Raw genomic sequence first — 23,351 nt, 5'->3', positions numbered from 1 at the left:
ATTACCCACAACTGCCCTCCCCTCTTGGCCTCTAACCGCCTCTGCCTCAGCCCCACCACTATGGCTTTGTCCAGCAGAACATCCGAAAGGTCTCCTCAAGGTCTTCCAGTCTAATTAGCATATTACCCTTTTATTAGTATAGATAGAGGCCTGGTGCACGGGTGGGGGCTGGCTGATTTGCCCTGAAGGGTGTCCCAGATCAGGGTGGGGGTTCCCTTGGGGCTAGGGTCAGCCTGGGTGAGGGGCCTGTGGTGGTTTTCAGGCCGGCCATGCCCCCATGGGGTGAGGGTCCCTGCTGGGGGGGCGTGGCCAGCCTGGGTGAGGGGCTGAGGGCTGTTTGCAGGCTGTCCACGGCCCCCAGCGACCCAAGCTCCCAGCCCCTCCTTTTTCTTTTTTTTCAGTGCCTCCTTGAGCGGAGGCCAAGGCCGGCTGGAAGCAGGTATCTGGGATTTATTTATCTTCTGTAATTGAAACTTTGTAGCCTTGAGTGGAGGCCAGAGCCGGCCTTTATTTTGTAAAGCTGTGTCGTGCGGACAGGACCTGCCTCAACAAGAGAGAGGCTGTGGCCGGTTCTTGGGCTGCTAGGACCTCGGGGGAGAGATGTCCCGGCTCATGCTCGGGCTGAGCCCTTTTCCACTGGTAGTTAAGTTTCAGTATACACGTATGGTGGACATCAACAACTATCTTGACCATGGATGCACATTATATTACAACCGCCTTATTCCCTCAGTGTCCTTCTAAAGCTGCCCCCTCTGGCCAGAGTTCATGCCGGGCTTCTAGCCCTTTGGGGAATTAGTTACTGACTCTGCCGATCTCAACCCGTCTCCACGTTACCCTGGGCATGTCCCTTTCCTCAGCTCTGGACATTCCAGCACTGAAACAGGGTTTTCCTCGAGTAGGAGGAAGTTGCCCATCAGTGATGGCTATTGCCCTAATCCCATCTTCCCCACCGGACCTCCCACCCCACCTTGGACACAACACCCTGTAGTGGAGCTTCTGTTTGTGGCTACACTGTGGAGAGGCAGGCCGGGGGAGGCCATGCCTGCACAAACTCATTGTTATGCTGAGTATTTTGAAACAAAAGGCTCTCAGATATATATTGGCACCTAGATGAAAATTACCGCCTTGTTCAGTGGCTCCCCCTGCAGGGTCCATTCTCTCAGCTCTATTGAAATGAGCCCTCGTGCTCAAAGTATGGGACAGACTACACTTTTACAAATGAATTTATCTTGTGACTCGGCCCTCATGCCTCAAAGCCACTAAATATTTTATACACTTATTTAATCTTTGAAGTTAGGGAAACATAGAGCCATGACCTCTTCACTTACTTCCCCTTTGCTCGGTAGTCACACCAGATTTCCTCTATAGAGCAGTGAAGACCATTTTTGGAGAACTTCAGTATGCTTTGTATTGCTTCTTTCAAAAACAAAAAACTCAGTACTTCCAAGTTAATGAAAAAGTTTATTTACTCAGTATAATAGAATGTGACAAATTTAGAAAAATATTCTCTGAAATAATAAGAAATGGTTTTCTGATAAAAAAATAAAAAGCACTCTATGCTACTCTCTAATACTGCTTTTTTTCTTTTTTGTACATTTAAAACTTTTGAATAGGTATTACGTTCACAAAGACTTAAAAATAAACAATGTGTCTTGGTTAATCCATGGAGTGCTTTATTCCTTATGCAGCTATAGACGTAAGTCCTTTGTATGGGGGTGCCTTAATTAGTCCCTGGTCCCCGATTCATGGACATTTGGCCGTTTCCCATTGGAAGACTGAAAGCCTCGGACTGTGTTGTGTAGCACGTGTTTAATTTCCAGAACGGTTCTGCCGGGTCAGGAGTGTGGACATTTCCCATTTTGAAAGCTGTTGCCAAGTGCGCCTTCGTGGAGCTGTGCCTCTTCCTCCCTTACCACCAGCGAACGGAGGCCCTTCCCACAGCCTGGGCAGGGTGATCAAATGCTCGAATTTCTGCCAATTTGTTAAGTGAAATATCTCAGTGTGACTTCGATTTGTATTTCGCTTATTTGACTGAAGTTAAATACCATTTTATATATACACGAGCCATTTGTGTTTCCTTTGGTGAGAGTTGTCCGCTTGCGTCTTTCTTCCGCGTCACGGGTGGTGATGGGCATTAGGCCTGTGCTGCGCTAGGAGCTGCGGGTCTGTCTCTGTTTCACATCAGCCTTTGGCTTCAGTGATGATGGCGTTGGTGTTTGCCTACAGACGCTGTTGGTCTCTGTGAGGTGAAGTTACCCATCTTTGCTTTTTTGTGGCTTCTGGATTTTGAGTCCTGGCTAGAAGGCCCTTCCTCATCCTGGGATCATAAAGGAAAGCTCGCGGCTTCAGGTCATGCGTGACCCGCTCCATTTCAGTGACTGCTGGGGGCGTGTCCTGGGTGTCATGTGAAGGGTTCATCCCGCTTCAGGGCACCCTTGCTTTAAGCACCGCCTCTGTCCACAGGCCGGTTAATGAATCTCTTCCTCTTTCTTCTTCAAGGTCCACAAGGCTGGCAGCTCTCGCAGAAGCCCTGAAGGAAGCCCCCCTGACGAAGGCCCAGCTGGGCTTGGAAGTGAATGAGCTGGAGGCGGCCGCACTGCTCGTCCGCGAGGAAGAAGCAGCCCGCCCCGCCTCACCGGCCTCCAGTTCTGAGGCCAGCGGCTCCGAGGACTCCGGCAGCAGTGCCTCCTCAGCCAGGACCGCAGACCCAGACTCAGAGCCGGAGGGGCTCGCAGGCAGGGCAGCGGCGAGAGGAAGGTCCTTACAAGGCCCTGTTCTTGACGAAAGCAGCGCCCTGCGTGTTGATGGCTCTGGGCTGTGCGGACGCCCGGCCATCCCAAGGGCTGATGTCTGTCAGGGAGCACTGCTGGCCTCCACGCAGGCCCCTGGGAGAGCGGGGCCTCTGATAGAGGAGCTTGGAGAACACCTGGAGGCTGTGGTTCAGCTCTCGGAGCCCGAAGGCCCCACTGGGCCCCCGCAGGGCACAGGCCGACAGCACCCTCCCGGGACGGGCGGGGAGCGTTTCATTTGTGGGTGAGCATGATGTCAGGTTTGGTGTTAGTTATTGACCTAGAGTTCTTCTTCACTTTTACTTGTACTCTTTCTTAGTGTATACATGTTTTCCAATGAGCTTCCTTCCTGTTACTTTAAAGTTCTAAATTACTTTTACCAAAGCATAATTAACATCTGAAGATGAAAACAATAGTTCTGTGGGAATCCCTAGGATGTGGAGCCCATTGATATTTTTAATAGCTTTACCAAGATACACTCGGCACGCAGTAAGCTGCACACGCTTCAAGTGTACGATGCGATCCGCGCTGGTGACACATGCACCACATCAATCCTCTGTGCGATCAAGAGGCTGTACTTACCTCATCTCCCAGTGTCTTCATGGCGCCCCGGCGCCCTCCCCACTGCCTCCCAATAAAGCTGTCATGGATATTTCTGTGCAGGCTTTTGTGTGGGCGTGTGCTTGCTTTTCTTGGGAGTGGAATGACTGCGCAGTCAGGGTAAGTGTGTGTTTAACAATTAAACAACTGTTAAACTGCTTTTCAAAGTGGCTATTCCATTTTACATTCCCCCCAGCTGTGCATAAGAATTATAGTTCTTTCACATTCTTGTCATTACTTGGTATGGTCAGCTTTTTAAAATTTTACCATTTTAGTAGGTATGAAGCTGTATCCCATTGTGCTTTTAATTTGCCTATTTTAAGACATAATGTTGAGCATTTTTTCGTTTGTGTACTTGTCATTCACATATCTTTGGGAAAATGTCTGTTCAAATCTCTTGCCAATTTTTTTAAGCTGGGGTTGCTTTCTTATTTTTGAGTTTTGAGAGGTTTTTATAAAGTCTGGATACAATTGCTCAGTATGAGTCATCTTTGCATGCCTTGTAATTTTCTATTAGAATGCAGACATAAATTTTATCTCATTGGGTACTGAGTATGTATTACAAATATTCTGTACTTTTGTGTGGGGATGCAGTTAAGTTACTTGGAAATAGTTTGATCTTTATGGGTCTTGCTTTTGTAATTTTTTAGGGAGGCCTGGAAGAGGGCTCAGTATGGGACAAACTATGTCACAGGACTAAGAAAGCGTTTCTCATGCCCAATGAATTATGAGTTTTCCAGTCTAGCTGGTGGGAGCAGGTGCCTGAGTGCTGAGTGCTGTTCCAGCCTCATTGCATGCTTATCAGCAGGTATTCTCTTGAGTGTACAGGGACCTCTCCTAACACCTGGCCAATGTCAGGAGAAGTCCCTCTACAGCTCTCTGCAGCTGTCTCCTCTTGGTGCTCAGACCTGCCAGTTCCCGCTGCCTTGCTCTCCCTGAGCCCTCGCCTCTGACCCCTGCACCCGAGTCCACTGCTTCTGCCTGGGTTTCCCCTCTCTGTGCAGCCTGGACAGTCCCTCAGGGCAGTGGGAGAGCCTCACCAAGTTTGTTTTCCACCCCACAGGATCACTGTCTTTTGTTGCCTGAAGTCCATTGGTTTGTGTTTTTTTGTGTGTGTGTTTTTTTTTTAATTTCTTTATTAAGGTGTCACATATTTGTCCTCATCCCCCCCATTCCCATCCCACACCCCTCCCCAAGGATGCCCCAACCCCCTGTTGAACTTAACCATTGGTTAGGCTCATATGCATGCACACAAGTCCTTTGGTTGATCTCTCCCCCCTCCCCCCACCCTCCCCTATCCTCCCTCTGAGGCCCGATAGTCCGATCGATGCCTCCTTGTTTCTGGTTCTGTTCTTGTTCATCAGTCTATGTTGTTCATCATTTCCCCTAGATGAGCGAGATCATGTGTCACTAGAGATATACTTATATGAACGGAATGTGAGATGAGCAATAATAGTTATGCTGACAGGCAAATGAATCAGTCTGTAGTGAGTTTCTTTCTGGACCAACAGTTCTTTTGAGACCCAATATCAATGTCCACCAGTTCCTTATGTGTACATGTCGGCACTGACCCCTCAGCTCTGGATGGTGGACAAATGGTGGTAATGCAGGTTCGATTCCCTCTGGTTGGGTCTCGGCCGGACCCAGGGGCACGGCTTCATCCGGACCCAGGGGCACGTGGCCTCACCCGGACCCAGGGGGTGCGTGGCCTCACCTGGACCCAGGTGCGCGTGGCTTCCCCTGGACCCGGGACCCAGCCTCACCCGGGTCCAGGGGCACATGGCCTCACCCGGACCCGGGATCCAGCTTCACCCGGACCCAGGGGCGCATGGCCTCACCCGGACCCAGGGGCGCGTGGCCTCACCCGGATCCAGGGGCACATGGCCTCACCCGGACCCGGGATCTAGCTTCCCCCGGACCCAGGGGCGCGTGGCCTCTCCCAGACCCAGGGGCGCGTGGCCTCACCCGGACCTAGGTGTGTGCGGCCTCACCCGGACCCGGGACCCAGCCTCACCCGGATCCAGGGGCACACGGCCTTGCCCAGACCCAGGATTCAGCTTCACCTGGACCCAGGGGTGCACGGCCTCACCCGGACCCAGGGGCGCGCGGCCTCTCCCGGGCCCGGGACCCAGCCTCACCCAGATCCAGGGGCACACGGCCTTGCCCAGACCCAGGATTCAGCTTCACCTGGACCCAGGGGCGCGCGTCCTCTCCCGGGCCCGGGACCCAGCCTCACCCAGATCCAGGGGCACACGGCCTCGCCCGGACCCGGGATCTAGCTTCCCCCGGACCCATTGGCGCGTGGCCTCACCCGGACCCAGGGGCCCACGGCCTCACCCAGACCCGGGACCCAGCCTCACCCGGATCCAGGGGCACACGGCCTCGCTCAGACCCAGGATTCAGCTTCACCCAGACCCAGGGGCGCGTGGCCTCACCCGGACCCAGGGGCGCGTGGCCTTTCCCAGACCTAGGGTCGCGTGGCCTCACCCGGATCCAGGGGCCCACGGCCTCACCCGGACCCAGGGGCCCACAGCCTCACCCGGATCCAGGGGCACACGGCCTCAGCCGGACCCAGGGTCCAGCTTCACCCGGACCCAGGGTCGCGTGGCCTCACCCGGGCCCGGGACCCAGCCTCACCCAGATCCAGGGGCACACGGCCTCACTCGGACCCGGTATCTAGCTTCCCCCGGACCCAGGGGCGCATGGCCTCTCCCAGACCCAGGGTCGCATTCGTTTGTGTTTTATTTCTGTTTTTGTTTTTTGGTTATTTAGGTGGGAGAGTAAATCTGGTCCCTGTTACTCCATCCTGATTGGAAGCGTAAATGTCCATTAATATTTTCTCATTTGAGTGTTAGCTCATAGGGAGTTGGGTCTGTGTCATGGTTTGTTACCACTAAATCATCAATGCCCATGTGCTTGGTGCTCCCTATATTTGTTGAATGAATTAAATAAACCAGTTTGCTTTGGGGGCGAAATGATATGCATTAATCTCAGTAGCATTTTTATTTCAAGAAAGGGTCTGATACTTTACTTTGAGTTATGCAGGTTGAGAGTATTTGTATTCCCAATATAAATTCCAGTTTGTCTTAACAGGCTAGTTGGGGTGACTGCCATTTGGCATGCGTGTAAACTCCTGAACACCAGCAGCCTGGTCAGAACATGGCCAAGACTCTTCTCGGGCTCCCCCTATCCCCCGCCCCCTGCCCTGATCGCCCTGCTGGTTCCCCCTAGATCGGCCCTGGTCACCAGCCAGGCATAATAGGGACCCTACCCGTGCATGAATTTTGTACACCAGGCCTCTAGTAATAATAATTTTTAATACCTAGGTATTTTGAAATAACAGGATACTGAAACATTAATTAATCTGAGTTTGCCTCATATGGAGAATCTAGAGGATAGATTTGATTCTATTAATTGAATATGTCTTGTATTTTATTTGACATACATCCCTAAAAATGTGAATGTATTACTAATCTGAGAAACGCTAAGTAACACTTGCTACCTAAAATTTGAGGCATCTAAAAGTTACAAGTTTAAATTAAGTTGGGATAAATTATACAGTATGGTTGTGATAATAGAATGCATGAAGTATGGAAATTCATTTTTGAGGAAAATATTGCTTTTTCTCTGGAAAAATTAGTAGTTCAAATTATGTTGTAGTCTTTATATGTATGGTCTTCATGTGGTATGTGTTTGTGTATTATGTGTGGTAAATTTTCAGCTTTCGAATGGCATTACTAAGATATAATATTTTATTGGCCCGATTAAAAAGGTATTAAATACTTATAAATTAAGCAGAATTCTGTGGTCTGGACAAAATTTTTAATATTAAAACTGATTTAAGTTTGATTAATGTCTTTTAGAGTTATTACCATAAAATATATGTTTTTTCCTAGATTTACAAAGAGTTTATAATATAATCGTTTGGTTAAGTATATTTGACAAATTTTCCAAAAGTTAAAATGTTAAGACTTGAGGTAAGAGATGACTTTGAGTCATTCCAATGGGCCCTGGAATAACTCAAGGATTTATTCTCTCTTCTTAAAAGAAATATTTTTGAACTAAATTAGGCTGATTTAATATACTTGAAATTAACATGGGAAGCTTTGTCAAATAAAAATTAATAACTATGTTTTATTTATATACATATATTTTGTTAAAGTGAATGTTATAGAAATTTCATTCTGCTTCAGAAAGGAACTTGCAAAGATTCAGATCCAAGTTCAAAAAGGAAAATTTCAGGGGGGACATGTGTCCAGTCAGGGACACCAGGCAAGCCAAGAGTGATGATTCTCGGTGGGGCGTCTGCCAGTGATACTCTGGGTATTTGCATATTAGGAGTTTATGAATTATTTTCAATGTTCAATAAACATGTGCCCCATTTTAAAATCTGACTTTATATGCTGAAATCATATATTGAATCTAAAAGTATACAAATTTTATATTATTCTCTATGTAATTTTACAGTAATTATTATTTACCAAGAAATTGTTGTCTTGGAATGTTATATTTTATAGATAAGCAAAGTTTTTTTTATCAAATCTATAACCATGCCACTTTTGAATTTAGTCATTCATGGACAGCCGTTGCTTGACTCTGATGCATTTGCAGGTAGATTATGTCTTTAGAAAAATCCATGAAAAGGACTCTGACCTACTCTAACTTGCAGTAAAGATTTATAGAACTTCAAGGAATAACTGAATTCAAAAAACAACTGGAAAATAACCAGGATAAAAAAAAATAACTATGGGACTAAGTGAATTGAGAATAATTATTCTTATGACTGTTTAAAATATTGTTGATTTTTTAAATCTTTTGTTTCCCAAATATAAGGAAGACTCAAAAGCATTGTAGGAACTAACAAATTAGTAACATTCATTTCACAGGAGACAAAGATTCAAATACTACGACAACCCGGAGATTTTTGTCCATTGGGAAATACATTAATGAAAGAAGCTCTCCAACAGTGTTAAAGGGACCTCACCTTATCAGGTACCTAACCACGAATGGACATCTGCCCCTGTCTCTGACACTCGCCTTCATCTCAAGGATGAGGAGCCCTGACTACAGAGGAGGTAGACAGCTGTCCCAAGACGTCAACAAGGCCTGTGTGCTCACAAATGGATGCTGTTCCAACCTTGCTCTTTTATCACCTTCTTGTTACTGATTGAATGTATATAAAATAATTTTTATATTGTTATTATCCTCCTTATGGATTCCTAGTGGAAACAATATCTGTCTCCCTAGATCCCTTTCTCTATCAGATGTGAAAAATTTAACTTGGGTACCTGCTAATCTTTCCAACCTGATTATCAGCTATGATAATGAAGTTAATGTTTTGTTGGCCACACATTGATGGTCTTCTATCAATATAAGATTTGGTACATTTTTTTCAGGCTAGCTAATAATAGGGTAATATGTAAATTGGTTGGGACGCCGTCACGTAACGACCGATCAGCAGTCTGCGTGTGCAGCAGGAACAGGTGGGCGGAGACTTGCAGCGTCGGGGACAGGGACGGAGGAGGTGGGACCCAGCGGAGGGCAGCCTGTGCTCCCCACATGGCGGCGGTGGCTGTGAGCACTCCCAATGGCCGCTGCCGAGGATCAGGCAATGAGGTCTGGGCAAGGCTTGGGCAAGCCACAGTGGCTGCGATGGCCGAGGCTCAGGCAACCTCATGGCCAGTAGTGGCAGCAGCAGAGGCATGATGGGGGCGTCGCCTCCTGATCACAGGGTCACCTCCTGCAGAGGTGGGGCAGTGCCTTCACCTGATCGGCCAGTCCCTCCCTCAGTAGGACATCCCCTGAGGGCTCCCAGACTCTGAGAAGGGGCAGGCCAGACTGAGGGACCCACCCCCCTCCAGTGCACAAATTTCATGCACCGGGCCTCTAGTATCCTATATAATAATCCTATATAATAAAGAGGTAATATGCAAATGGCCATTACGCCTTGACACGTAACGACCGATCACCAGGAGGGTGGGGCAGCAAGCTATGAGCTGCAGAGAACCACAGCGGCAGTGGGCAGGGCAGCCAGCTGAGGCAAGTGGCAGCGAGCTGCTTGCACACGGATTTGTGCACAGGGCCACTATTCAATTATAAAGGACCTACCGTGGACAAACCTCTCCAAGAAAACTTCCCTAATAATTCCCCTGGTAGAATTATAAAAAGATCCAATCTAGATGAGAATTTTAGATGAATATTGTCTAAATTTAGGAATGGATGAAATTAACTGCCCAGAAGAAAAATTGGAACTTCTGTTTAATAGCAGATAATTATTTTCCCTCAGATTCTTCCTTGTCTAATATTAGACATTTTCTGTTCCTAATCAGTATTACTGGTTTATTACTGTTACTTTTGTTCCTGGTATGTAAATGTTATACTAGATGCAAAAAAATATAACTTGACAAACAGTAAAAAGACTTGGATCATGGTGGCACAAAAATTATAAATGATCCAAAATATTTTTTAACAAGGACATATAGGATCTGACTGCCTCCCATTTACGTGCTCTGTTTTTTTTTTTTTTCTTTAAAAATTATAATAATTTCACCTTAAATGCCATCTAAGGTTATGGTCTTGCCCCATCCTCTGTGGTCCATCCTGTTCAGCAAGACAAATGCAGGCAGTGAGACATCCTAGGAATGAGCCTTCCTAGCACCATGGGACTCTGGACTCCATTATCCAACCAAAAGGTTGGTCATCAATGCATTCTTTGGATTGATTTATGACCAAAAGGGGGATGTGTGGACAAAAGGGGCCACATGCTAACCTGACAAGCTCAGGGGAGGCCTGCATGGCAGTCTTGCAAACTCAGAGACCTAAAGTAACTGGAAAGGATGGTCTGAAATTAAAACTTTAACTAAAAGCAGCTATGGTGGATAGTCACTTCCTACGCCAGTATCTTCGCTGACACAGTCAACTTTTACCTTAACTGAGCCCATCTGTCTTTTTGCATCTGTGACAACATACCCTTGAAATGTCTGGGTAACTTGTAACTTCCCTTTTTCCGGACCCCTTGGGGCACAACCTAATGTGCCTGGGTGCCAGGACAGAGACCACAGATTCCTTCATTGTTATCATGTTAATTGTTCCTGCACCCACCTAAGTATGTGTCCATCATTTTACTTCTTATCCAATCCCAGAGGTTTCTCTGCTTTGCCTTCTCCTGCCTCTCTAGTCTATCACCAATGGATTTCATGTAATTCACCTACATCCCTCCTTTGATTGCAATGTATAAAAATAGATGTAACCCGCCATTCTCTGAAGCATTATCTCAATCCATTGAGGCTCTGTTTCCCAGCAATTGTCAACAGTTTGGCTCAAGTAAACTCAAAAATGCTTTACAGGTTTCAATGTTTTATGTTAACACTAGAGGCCTGGTGCACAGATTCGTGCACAGGTGGTGTCCCTCAGCCTGGCCTGCAGGGATTGGACCAGAATTGGCTCTCCAATATCCCCCAAAGGATCCCAAATTGTGAGAGGGCGCAGGCCAGGCCGAGGGACCCCACCAGTGCATGATTGGGGCCAGGGAGGGACCGAGGGAGGGCTCCAGGGCATGTCCAGCCTGTTTCACCCAGTCCCAATTGGGGTCAGTCAGGGCCATCTCACCCAGTCCTGATTGTCCGGACCCCAGCAGGAAGCTAACCTACCAGTTGGAGTCTGCCCCCTGGTGATCAGTGTGCATCATTGTGACTGGCCGAACAGTTGGACATTTAGTGGCAGACTAAATTTAGCATATTAGGCTTTTATCATATAGGCTAAGATAGTAAAACCCCTGCACTGGTCAGGATGTATTTGGACCCAAGTTACAGAACCCTACCCAGATCTGCTCAAGGACAATAAAGCACTTAGCTGCATGGGTACTGACTGGTGCGGGTGTACCAACCTCGGGTGGGTACTGACCGGTGCAGGTGAAGTGGTCTCAGTGGCTGGGCCCCCGCTGGCACCCACCTTGGCTGGCCTGGCACTGCCCGCTCATTGGCCCCGACCCCCGCCACTGCCGGTTGAGGCCTGCAGGCTAGGGGCAGCTCCTGCATTGAGTGTCTGCCCCCTGATGGTAGGTGTACGTTATAGCAACTGGTCATTCTGCTGTTTAGTAGATTTGCATATTAGGCTTTTATTATATAGGATTATTTTTTTACTATTTAACCCAGCAATGCTCCAACGCTTTTAAGTTAGGCAAGTGAGGGTCAGATGAAGGGGGAGGGAGCAGGCCCTGCAGCTTCTTCTGAGACTGCAGTTTCCAGGCCCCCAGCTGCTGGATTTACAGCGGCCACATTTTTCCTTAGAGAGAACATGCTAAGGTTTGGGTGATAATGAGTTCAGCTTCTGATAGTATCAGGACTGTTAAGAAAAGATCTAAAGACTCTGGGAGGGGTCCCTTCCTTTTTCTGTGTGACCCATATGCCCCCTCTCTTTTGGGATGCCCATATTGTTACGGCTTCTGTTTCTGGCCTTCAGTGCCAGCCCTTCCCTGAGCCACTTGTTCTACAGTTGTGAGCATTATGTTAGCTTTCTGTTTCTGCCTCTCTCATCTCTACGTTTATAGACCTTCTGAGACTCTTTGAACAGCCCTTCTACACGTTTGTCCTTCCACTTCTCTAACTTTTGTAGTTTTCTTCAGATGACAGGCCAACTATTGGTGACAACATGTAATATTCATATTCCTTGTCCCAATGGGTCCTTGGGGTCTGGCCCAGAGTACTTTCTCATTTGATCTTTTAGTCTTGGTACAATTCGGAAGGCCCTTCTTCTTTGCCTTGCTAATTATTGAAGGCTTTGTTTAGGTTCTGAGACGGGGGAACTGCTCCCTAATCCCTCTAATGATTCGTTCCCCGAGATCTCTCGTGTCCCCTATGGGCCTCATTGGTAAGGTCCCACTGGGGCCCCGGGTTTGGAGATCTTACATCTGCTGCAAGCACACCAGGCCAGCCAGGTGCTCCCTTTCCCAGACAGCCATGGCCGACCTTCGAATCATCCCCCTTCTTTTCCTGAGAATAGTGTTCCCAAGAGAGACATTAACTTGGTCTACGTATACACTGTGGGCCCCAAAATGGGTCTAGCTGGTCAGCTAAGCCACCTGGGTCTTCCAGCAGAGGTTTTAACTCCTTGTTGTTTTTAAAGAGGGAATATGCTCTACTTTTACAGGAGGAAGGACAACTGGCCCGTTCCTCCAACAGAGAGCACAGTCAGTCTCCTCCTGAGTGACTGGATTTTTATCATTAACATATTTATAATTATCACTGAAAAGCCTATCATAAGCCCTTCATTTTAGTTACATCTATTTATTCTAATCTTATCAACTTTGCCATTTTAAAGCAAATTATTACCCAAAGCATTTTCTTGACACCCCTCCCCCCATTTTTTTTTTAATTTTTAAAACTGAAAATTTGAAAGCTTATTCTTCTTTACAAAATGGGTGTGCCCTCCACCCCCTTACCACTTCTGCAGCCTGCAGAGCTGGTAAACAAACAAAAAAACACACCCTATGGTAAATAACGAGTACTCTCAAAAGGATGGACTGGGACATTAGCCTTAGAACCTTAACACGTTAAGCGCCCAGCCTGTTTTGTCTTCCGGACAGAAAGTATAGTGTCAGTCACCGGTGATTGACATGGGGCTTAACGTGTTAACCCAGCTCAGCAAAATGACAAGCCCATACAGCACAGAGACAGAGGATTCCCTGTGTTCGTAAAACAGCGGAGAGCACACTCAGCTGGCAAAGATGCCTTAACGTTCCTGCAGTCCCTGCCACGTGTTAGGCCTGCCCACAAGCAGCTGGGCCCCCAGCAAAGCGGGACATGCCCCATTTTTAAACAGGTTGATCTAAACAAGACACAAAACATCAGCAGAAACACTCTTATATACAACTAGAGGCCCGGTGCACGAAATTCATGCACTGGGGGGGGGGTGTCCCACAGCCCAGCCTGCACCCTCTCTAATCTGGGACTCCTCAGGGGATGTCTGACTGCCTGTTTAGGCCCGATCTGGGTCTAAACGGGCAGTCGGACATCCCTCTCACAATCCAGGACTGCTGGCTCCCAACTGCTCGCCTGCCTGCCTTCCTGATTGCCCCTAACTGCTTCTGCCTGCCAGCCTGATCACCCCCTAACCACTCCCCTGCCAGCCTGATTGATGCCTAACTGCTCCCCTGCCAGCCTGTTTGCCCCTGACTGCCCTCCACTGCCAGCCTGGTCACCCCTAACTGCCCTCTCCTGCAGGGTTGATCACCTCCAACTGCCCTCCCTTGCAGGCCTGGGTCCCCCCCCCCCAACTGCCCTTCCCTACAGGCCTGGGTCCCCCCCCCCAACTGCCCTTCCCTGCAGGCCCGGTCTCCCCCAACTTCCCTCCTCTGCCGGCCTGGTCACCCCTAACTGCCCTCCCCTTCAGGCTTGATAGCCCCCAACTGTCCTCCCTTGCAGGCCTGGTCTCTCCCAAGTGCCCTCCCCTGCTGGCCTGATTGCCCCCAACTGCCCTCCCTTGCAGGCCTGGTTCCTCCCAAGTGCCCTCCCCTGCTAGCCATCTTGTGGCGGCCATTTTGTGTCCACATGGGGGCAGCCATCTTTGACCACATGGAGGTAGCAATCTTGTGTGTTGGAGTGATGGTCAATTTGCATATTACTCTTTTATTAGATAGGATTAGATAAGATTAAGGCCTGGTGCACAGGTGAGGGCTGGCTGGTTTTCCCTGAAGGGTGTCCAGGATCAGGGTGGGGGTTCCCTTGGGGCATGGGGCGGACTGAGTGAGGGGCCTGTGGTGGTTTGTAGGCCGGCCACGTCCCCCGGCGACCCAAGCGGAGGCCCTGGAACCTAGGATTTATTTATCTTCTATAATTGAAACTTTGTAGCCTTGAGCCGAGCCAAGCCTCCTGCTTGCTCCGTGGCCACAGCCATTTTTATAGGAATTTATCTTCTATAATTGAAACTTTGGAGCCTTGAGTGGAGTCCACGGCCAGCTAGGCTGTGTGGAAAGCTTGGCTTCCTCTATTGCTGGGGAAACCCAAGCCTCCTGCTCTCTCTGTGGCCGCAGCCATCTTGGTTGGGTTAATTTGCATACTCACTCCTGATTGACTGGTGGGCATGGCTTGTGGGTGTAGAAGAGGTACAGTCAATTTGCATTTTACTCTCTTATTAGATAGGACTAGAGGCCAATTGCAGGAAGATTCCTGCAAGAACAGGACTTCCGGCGGGCTTCCCTCCCACCACCACCACCTCTCCCGCACCCCCCCCCGCGCGTTCCCTGCCGCCTTTCCCCCCCAACCCCCACCCTACACTTTTCCTCCTGCTGCCGCCACCCCCCCCCCCCACCCTCCACGCTTTCCCTCCCACCGCCACTGCTGCCCCGTACTTTCCCTCCCGCTGCCGCCTGGTGCTTTCCCTTCCCTCCTGCCATCTCTGCCCCCCACGCTTTCCCTCCTGCAGCCGCCGCCCCCCCCGCGCTTTCCCTCCTGCCACCGCTGCCCCGTGCTTTCCCTTCCGCTGCCACCCCACACTTTTCCGCCCCCTGCTGCTGCTGCTGACGCCCACTGCCCGCCGTTGCCTGCCCCGCCCGCGCTTTCCCTCCCGCAGCCGCCTTGCTTTCTGCTTTCCCTCCCTCTCCCTTCTATGCTGTCTTCAGTCTTCACTCCTCCCTCCCTCAGTGTATGCAAATTAACCACCATCTTTGTTGGGTTAATTTGCATACTTGCTCTGATTGGCTGTGGGCGTAGTGAAGGTACGGTCAATTAGCATTTTTCTCTTTTATTAGTGTAGATATTTACAAGTGTGCACAACCCACAGACACCACAGAATGCCGTTAAAAAACAAACAAAAGCACACCAAAGCAGAGCAATGTCTCCTGTTCCTCTTTGGGGCCTGCCCCTCCCTGCACCTCAGCATTCTCTCAATGGACTCTTCGGGGAAAGTGTTCCCTAGGCCTAGAGTTTCTGTTTCCCGTCCTCAGCAGGTCTTCTGTGACCTTTTGTGCCTCCCTTTGTCTAGGGAGTGGTCGGCAAACTGTGGCTGGCGAGCCACAGTTTGCCGCTCTGTTGACTAATGAGTTTGCCGACCACTGCGTAAGGCATTACCCTTACCCAGAAGTTTTGACTTCAGGTTAAAGAGATTAGTACATTGTTAAAATGTTTTTTAAGTGTTTTTCCCTAAGGCAGTGGTCGGCAAACTCATTAGTCAACAGAGCGGTAAACTGTGGCTCACAAGCCGCATGTAGCTCACGAGCCACAGTGTGCCAACCACTGGTCTAGGGGAATCTTCCTATGACCTGTACCATCACCACGTGTACCACTCATACCCTCTCCTCTCCCCACATCCTGTTTGCTCTGGGGAATTCAGTTATGGCCCGGCCACATGCTGTTTCTTTTCTATGAAGATAAATCAGAGACATGCTTCCTACAGGGGGGGAAACAGGGTGTAGGCATTTATTAACTTCAGAATAGTTCTGAGACAGTCTCTGAAATTTCTTATTTCCATCTTTTTTTGGAGAATTTTTTTCTATGCTTTTCCTTAGAAGCTTCTAATTTCCAAATCAAGATATGCCTCCCATATAGTCATTCAGTTTAATTTCAGAGCCGGCATTTTTTCTAACATCTGCATGCAAAATATTAATGTAGGTACTCAAAACAACTCCATTTTGGCCATTTCTAAGTTGGTATTTTCTAGTTAAATCTTACCATTTCTGTGAAGTATTTGCAAGTAAAGGCTTTCTACTAAATGAAGGCTAGAGTTTGGGAGCCTTGAAGGGCATTCTGTGGTGTCTGTGGGTTGCATGCTTGTAATTTTTTTATTTTTGGATACCTGTAGTCTGAGCGAATTTTTTAGACATGTTATGTAGTGGGTGCCAAGCCTTATGGTGGCCCCCTAGATGAGCCAGTTAGTTAATTACAGTTGAGTTAGGACCCTATGGGGCTCCTGCATTTCTGACACCTCCACAAAGATTCTTAGTCACCTAAGAACACCCCAGAATCAGACTGGAGGGAGAATATGCCCCTTTATCTTTGGGGCTGAATGAGTTCAGCTCATTTATACAGCATAGGTTCTTTCTCAGACTCTCAGAAAGCAATCCTATCTAATAAAGAGAGAACATGCTAATTGACTGTCAAGCACCCACAGTCAGTAAGGAGGGAATATGCTAATTGACTACCACGCCCTCAAATATGGTGGCACCCACAGCCACAAGATGGCGGTGCCCAGTCCCTTCAGGCCCGCTGGGGTGGCAGGCGCGCAGCATGGCCAGGCCTGCCCCCAGGCAGGTCTAGCCACTCCGCGCACCTGCCTCCGGAGTCCCCCTATCCCCTCAGTCCCCCGGCTGCCCAGAGCCGGACCGAGGCACAGGCAAGCCTCAGATGGCAGCTGCCCAGTCACCCAGGGCCGCCCAAGGCTCAGGTAACCAGGGCCGGCTGAGGCTTGCACTGCTGGCAGTGGCAGCAGAAGAGGTGTGATGGGGCGTCACCTTCCCCTGATCGCCAGGTTGCCTCCCGCCCCTGAGGGCTCCTGGATTGTGAGAGGGGGCAGGCCAGGCTGAGGGACCCCCCCTCCAGTGCGTGAATTTTCATGTACCGGGCCTCTAGTTGAAAAGCCAAAATCAAAACCAGACACCCATTGTTTCCCTCCAGTCCCACCTTAGCCTGGGTTCTGTCAACCCTTAACCTGGAGTCTATCAACCCAGGTTCCACCTGGAGAATTTTAAAACACAGCTCAAATAAAGTCAGACCCTCTACCAAAGCAAGGGAAGGTCCTGGATCCAAGAGACAACTCACCCAGGTTCACCCAATGGGCGGAGAACCGGCGGGCTCAGTGGGCCCTTTGCTGGATCCTAGCCCCAAGTCCAAGTCCAGAGGATGGTCCTGGATGAGTTTCTTTGGAATCATGCCATGACTATGCCACATAATGTTAATGTAAAAACATTCAAACCTGTAAATATTTTTTTGTGAGTTTATTTGAGCCAAACTCGACAATTGCCGGGAAGCAGAACCTCAACGGATTGGGATGGTGCTCTGGAGAATGGTGGTCTTATATCCATTTTTATACATTGCAATCAAAGAGGGGGGGACGTAGGTGGGTTACATGAAATCCATTGGTGATAGGTTAGGGAGGTGGGAGAAAGCCAAGCAGGGAAATTTCTGGGATTGGATAAGAAGTAAAATGATGGACACATACTTAGGTGGGTGCAGGAACAATTAACATGATAATGAAGGAATCTGTGGTCTCTGTCCTGGCGCCCAGGCACATTAGGTTGTGCCCCAAGGGGTCCTGAAAAAGGGAAGTTACCAGTTACCCAGACATTTCAAGGGTATGTTGTCACAGATGCAAAAAGACAGATGGGCTCAGTAAAGGTAAAGGTTGACCTTGTCAGTGAAGGTACCGGCCTAGGACGTAACTGCCCACCATAACTGCTATTAGTTCAAGTTTCATTTCAGACCATCCTTTGTGGTGACTTTAGGTCTCTGAGTTGGCAAGACCGACATGCAGGCCTCCCCTGAGCTTGTCAGGTCAGCATGTGGCACCTTTCGTCCACAACTAGGCACCATGGGTCTCTCTTGGTACCTGGCCCATTTTCACATGATTCTCAGTGCCCTCCACTGTGACCTTGGACATAGAGCAACTTGCCTGTGCTGCTGGGAGGCTGGTACCTGAGAGCAGGTGGGGTGGGTGTGGCCTCCGCCCACAGCCCTGCTTCGGAGGCCGGCAGAGGGCAGCACCCCCCCCCCCCCCCGAGGGGATGACAGACAAACTTGAGGGTGGTTTGCTAAGCAGCAGAAGCTGTACATAGGCAAAAGGAGACAAAGGTATAAAAGGCACTAAAGTGTAGCTTATCACCTGGTGGCTCTGATGGCTGAAGGAATGAAGGGCTGCGACATGGAAACAAACATGCCTGAGCTTGAATCACCCCAGCTCCATGCAAGGAGACAGGACACATGTCCGCCAGCCCTGGCTGTGGCCTGAGGGCACTCTGGGACCCACCTGCACCTGGCAGGGGGTAGGGTGGGAAGCCTGGATGGCGCAGTGAGGGGAGGCCAGGCAGGCAGGACCGGCACCCTGTTGTTAGAAATAAGGCGAGCCCCCCAAGTCAGGGGTTCTGATAGAATACAAAACACTCGGGAGCCAGGCAGCAAGGCAAACATCTTTACTTCTACGTAGAAGGGTGCACACACATGGTCTGGCTGCTTGGGTTTATAATCCCTTACGCATGTGACCTGTCCTTTGCTCTTGATTGGAGCTCAGGCACACAGTCTTTCTCGATTGGCTAATTCAAAGGGAGGGGTTGGCCTTTGCTGTTTCAAGATGACAGCCCCCAGGGGAGCTGCAAGCCATGTGGCCAACATGGTGGCTGTCTAACTGTTCGTTGACAGAAAAGATGACTTGTTTCTTCTCACACTGTGCCACCATCACTGAGCCTGGCCACCCTGTCTGCATGCAGCTCCAGCTCACAGACACGACCACGGAGTTGCTGCCCAGGTGCACAGCTACTGTCTCAGGGCGGGCAGTGCAGTGCCAGGGAGTCCAAGGCTGACGGGAGAGTGTCTCACCTGCTGTAGACAGGTTGGGGCTACCCTCCCCATTCTGTGACCTTCAGCATCTCATTAGACTTTCTTGGGCCTCAATTTCTTCATCTGTAGAATGGGGGTGATGACCTCATCTTTCCAGGTGGTTGGGGGAGAGAATCCTATATAATAAAGAGCTAATATGCAAATGGTTGTCATGCCCTCACACCATCACACCATAACGGCTCAGACACTCAACACTGGGGAGAGAAGACTGGGGACCAGGCAGGCACAAATGAGCTCGCGAGAGAGGAATGGGGACCAGCCAGCCTGCGGCCCAGGAGAGGGACAAGCCACACACACCCCCATGGTCCCAGGCACCTGCGGCTGCGGCTGGCCCGGGTGAAGCCGGCCTGGGTCTTGGGTGCCTGCGACCAGCCATAGGAGGGAATCCTGGGTCCCAGGTACAGGGCGAGGCAGAGGTGGTTAGGGGTGATCAGGCCAGCAGGAGAGCAGTTAGGGGCAATCAGGCTAGTAGGGGAGCAGTTAGGGGCAATCAGGCAGGCAGATGTGGTTAGGGGCGATCAGGCAGGCAGGCAGAGAGGTTAGGGGTGATCAGGCAGGCAGGCAGGCAGGCAGAGGGGTTAGGGGCAATCAGGCAGGCAGGCAGGCGAGTGATTAGGAGCCAGTGGTCCCAGATTGCACGAGGCAGTTGGACACCCCCCGAGGGGTCCCCGATTGGTGAGGGTGCAGGCCAGGCTGAGGGGACCCCCCCCCCGTGCATGAATTCCATGCACAGGGCCTCTAGTGAGATATATAAGTCTCCTAGCACAGCACCCAGCCCACGGTGGGGCCCAGTTCTTGACATTTTCTTTGTCAGAGTAGACTAGGTCACCCTGACTTTCAGCGATTCCTTGCACTGGAATTTAAACTACCAAGATGTGGGTCTTGGTTCTCTGCCGGGCAGTGCCTGTCTGCAGTTGAGTTCTGTGTCTGTGAAGTCTCCTGTGAGATGGGACTGACAGTGGCCCTAAGGGCTGGCTGGGACCAGGGGGCGGGTGGGGCCAGAGCAAAGCTTTGCCAGGAGGAGGCGACAGGCCCACCCTCCTCGGCAGGAGCTCTGGGGAGCAGCAGAGGGCCTGGTCTTTGGCCACCCAGCCCGGCCAGCAGCTGGGAGTTGCCTGAGAGTCTGAGTTGTAGAGGGCGCCCTGGGAAGAAACAGGGACATTCTTCAGATTGTTGTTAACTAAGCCTGAGGCATTGGCAGAGTCTTGTCTCGGTTACACGCCCCCAAGAATGCGGGGGTGTTATCAGTTCCTAACTTACCTTTGTCCAGGTACCGGGAGAGGGGCTTTGAGATGTAAATCCAGTCTAGCACCGGGAAAGAGGGAATGAATAGGACCTGGGCCCTCCCAAGCTCCTCTGATCCTAAGTTTTCAGGTGAAACCCCCTTGTATATTGGAAAATAAATAAATGTGCTGCGTGGCTCAGGGCAGTGGGCTGTCTCTCCAGCAGAAGAGGTCAGCGACCCACCCAGGACCCAGCTTGAATCTATTTCTGTGTCGACTCTCTTTATTTCATTGTTTCTCAATCCCCGGCCGCCTCTACCAAGAACCCATTTCATCTCTCTCCGTGCTGGCCACGGGAAAGGGAGATCCCCGCCGCATCAGGCCCCAGCATTTTGACGCCCAACGAGAGGCAAGAGGCAAGGGATCGCTCCTAGAAGTGTGCGCGCACCACAGACTTAAGGTAAGAAGGAGTGGATTGTTGTAGAATTTTGAATCAACCGGGTGTAAAAATATGGGTAATTCAGGGTCTCAGGAAAGAGATCTCTACTCACCCCCACCTTCCCCACCTCCACCCGTTGCTCCTGCAGCTGCTCCACCATCTATGGTTAAGAGCTCGCCTAACAAAGATTTACCTCCCAAATATGAGTGGGAGTCAGAGCTTAAGGAAAAGAGAGGCAAGCATCACCGTGAGCGGGATGATTCAGATGATGAGGAAGATCTTGCTCACAGTTTTGCAAAAATGGCCTTCGCCACCCGGCCTTTAAGGCTAGAAGCAGGCGCACAGCCAAATGTGAAAACCTCAACTTCTGCGCCAATACTGTCCCCTTTACAGCTGACCTTACGGGAGGCAAGACGAGCGGGAGAGGATGTTACAGGACTTTCAATGTATCCAGTCGTAGAAAGGCCAGACCCTACCAACCCAGGGCAGATACTGAGAGTGCATGAGCCTATTCCTTTTAAAACCCTCAAGGAGTTTAAAACTTCTGTTTCCATGTATGGCCCCACTTCTCCATTTGTCTTGGGCTTGCTTGACACTGTAACTAGTGAAGCTCTGCCTCCTCTAGACTGGCAAACACTGGCTAAGGCATGTCTTACCCCTGGAGATTATTTAATATGGAAATCCAATTGGACTGAACTTAGTGCAGAACAAGCGGCTAGAAATCAACAACATGGTGTGCCTATCACTCTTGAAATGTTAATAGGAACCGGGGCGTATCACAGCTTACAGGCTCAGATGATGTTCCCTTTGCAAGCTTATCAGCAGATAAATATTTGTGGCACTAAGGCTGGGAGGGAGTTGCCCACTAAGGGAGAAAAGACCATGGACATTACTAAAGTTATACAGGGGCCAGAGGAGCCCTATCAGGACTTTGTGGCACGGCTGCTTCAGGCAGTAGACAGAATGGGTGGAGATCCCGATGCGGGATCCCTACTAGTGAAGCAACTGGCTTTTGAAAATGCCAATAGAACATGTCAGGAGGCTCTATGCCCCTACAGAAAAAGGGGGTCAATTTCTGAGTTCATCCGTATTTGTGCTGATATTGGGCCTGCCTATGTTCAGGGAGTGACTTTGGCTGCTGCATTGAAGGAGTCCCTGCAGAGGGACCATTCAGGGAGCAAAGAAAAAAGGACTTGTTTCACTTGCGGGAGACCAGGCCATTTTGCAAAGAATTGCAGGCAACGGGCTGCCTTAGGGGGACAGGAAAGTTCTCCTGGTCTCCCTGCTCGGCAGCCAAGTCTTTGTCCTCGCTGCCGCAAGGGGAAACACTGGGCCAGTGGCTGCCGCTCCCAGACAGACATTGATGGCCGGCTTATTGACCAACATCAGGGAAACTGCAAGTGGGGTCGACCCCGGCCCCACCAAACAGTAGGGGCACTGTCACTCACCCCGGCACAGCCGTACCATACCGGCCTGCCGATCGGCCCACTGTCAAGGAACTCTACCACGCCACCCCAGGAAGTGCAGGATTGGACCTCTGTCCCACCGCCAAATATGTACTAACTCCAGATATGGGGCCACAAGCAATCCCTACAGGGATTTATGGACCATTACCTAAGGGCACCATGGGACTTGTTTTAGGGAGAAGTAGTTTAACTATGAAAGGTTTTCAGGTTTTACCAGGTGTAATAGATCAAGACTATACTGGTGAAATTAAAGTTATGGCACAGACAGCAAATACCATAATTCAAATTTTTCCAGAAACTAGGATAGCCCAGATTATAATTTTGCCATATTGTACAGCAGGGAAACTTCTCTCCACAGACCTTCGGGGAGAAGGAGGATTTGGATCCTCTAATCAAATGTACTGGGCGCAGCTAGTTAAAAGAGGGCGCCCAGAGCTAGAATTAAAATTAAATGGGAAAGTTTTCCTAGGAACAATAGATACGGGGGCAGATGTTTCTGTGATTGCCTCCAGGCACTGGCCCCCTGCATGGCCTCTTAATACAGCCACTGCCAATCTACAAGGCATTGGGCAAGTCTCTCAGCCTCAACAGAGTGCCCAGCTCATCAAATGGGAAGATTTAGAAGGAAATACAGGATATTTTACACCTTATGTGCTTGATCATTTACCTATTAACCTCTGGGGAAGGGACATTCTAGAGCAAATGGGAGTATTACTAATGAGTCCCAATGCTGCGGTTACAGCTCAAATGTTAAATCAAGGATTTTATCCCGTTAAAGGACTAGGCAAAAGGCAGCAAGGCAGATTATCTCCTAGCCCCCTGTCCACCCAGCAAGGGAGAAGAGGGCTAGGATACAGGGAGCCACAGCCTTTTCATTAAGGGCCTTGGTAATCTCTCTGACCCAGAAGACTGCTGCAAAAATTACATGGCTCTCTAATGACCCTGTTTGGGTTGACCAATGGCCCTTAACTGGAGAGAAGCTTCAAGCAGCACAGCTTCTAGTACAAGAACAGCTTGAAGCTGGTCATATTGAACCTACTTATAGTCTTGGAATACACCTATTTTCGTAATTAAGAAAAAATCAGGTGGATGGAGACTTTTGCAAGATCTCCGAGCAATAAATAAAACCATGGAGGTTATGGCCCCTTCAATCGGGGCTGCCCTCACCTACTGCTATTCCTCTTAATAATGAATTACTCATTCTAGATTTAAAGGATTGTTTTTTTACTATACCTTTGCATCCAGATGACTGTAAACGATTTGCATTTGGTGTCCCTGCAATAAACTTTAAA

At 49.6% G+C, this 23,351-nt stretch overlaps 1 protein-coding gene across 2 annotated transcripts in view; it reads left to right on the top strand.

The window, feature by feature from the left end:
- SHQ1 (SHQ1, H/ACA ribonucleoprotein assembly factor) overlaps window positions 1-23,351 on the top strand; it is a 318,538-nt gene that overhangs the window by 147,095 nt on the left and 148,092 nt on the right. Inside the window, exon 11 of one of the 2 annotated variants that reach the window (XM_079795697.1) lies at window positions 2,500-4,726. In XM_079795697.1, coding sequence (XP_079651823.1) covers window positions 2,500-3,037 — 538 coding nt within the window. In that variant the 3' untranslated portion in view covers window positions 3,038-4,726. Of the gene's footprint in view, window positions 1-2,499; window positions 4,727-23,351 lie in introns of those variants that run through there. The other variant, XM_079795698.1, reaches the window with a different exon arrangement.

The sequence above is a fragment of the Cnephaeus nilssonii genome (genome assembly GCF_951640355.1).
Source record: "Cnephaeus nilssonii genome assembly, chromosome: 17".
Taxonomy (NCBI): Eukaryota; Metazoa; Chordata; class Mammalia; order Chiroptera; family Vespertilionidae; genus Cnephaeus; species Cnephaeus nilssonii.
This window is presented reverse-complemented; position numbering and strand designations above follow the sequence as displayed.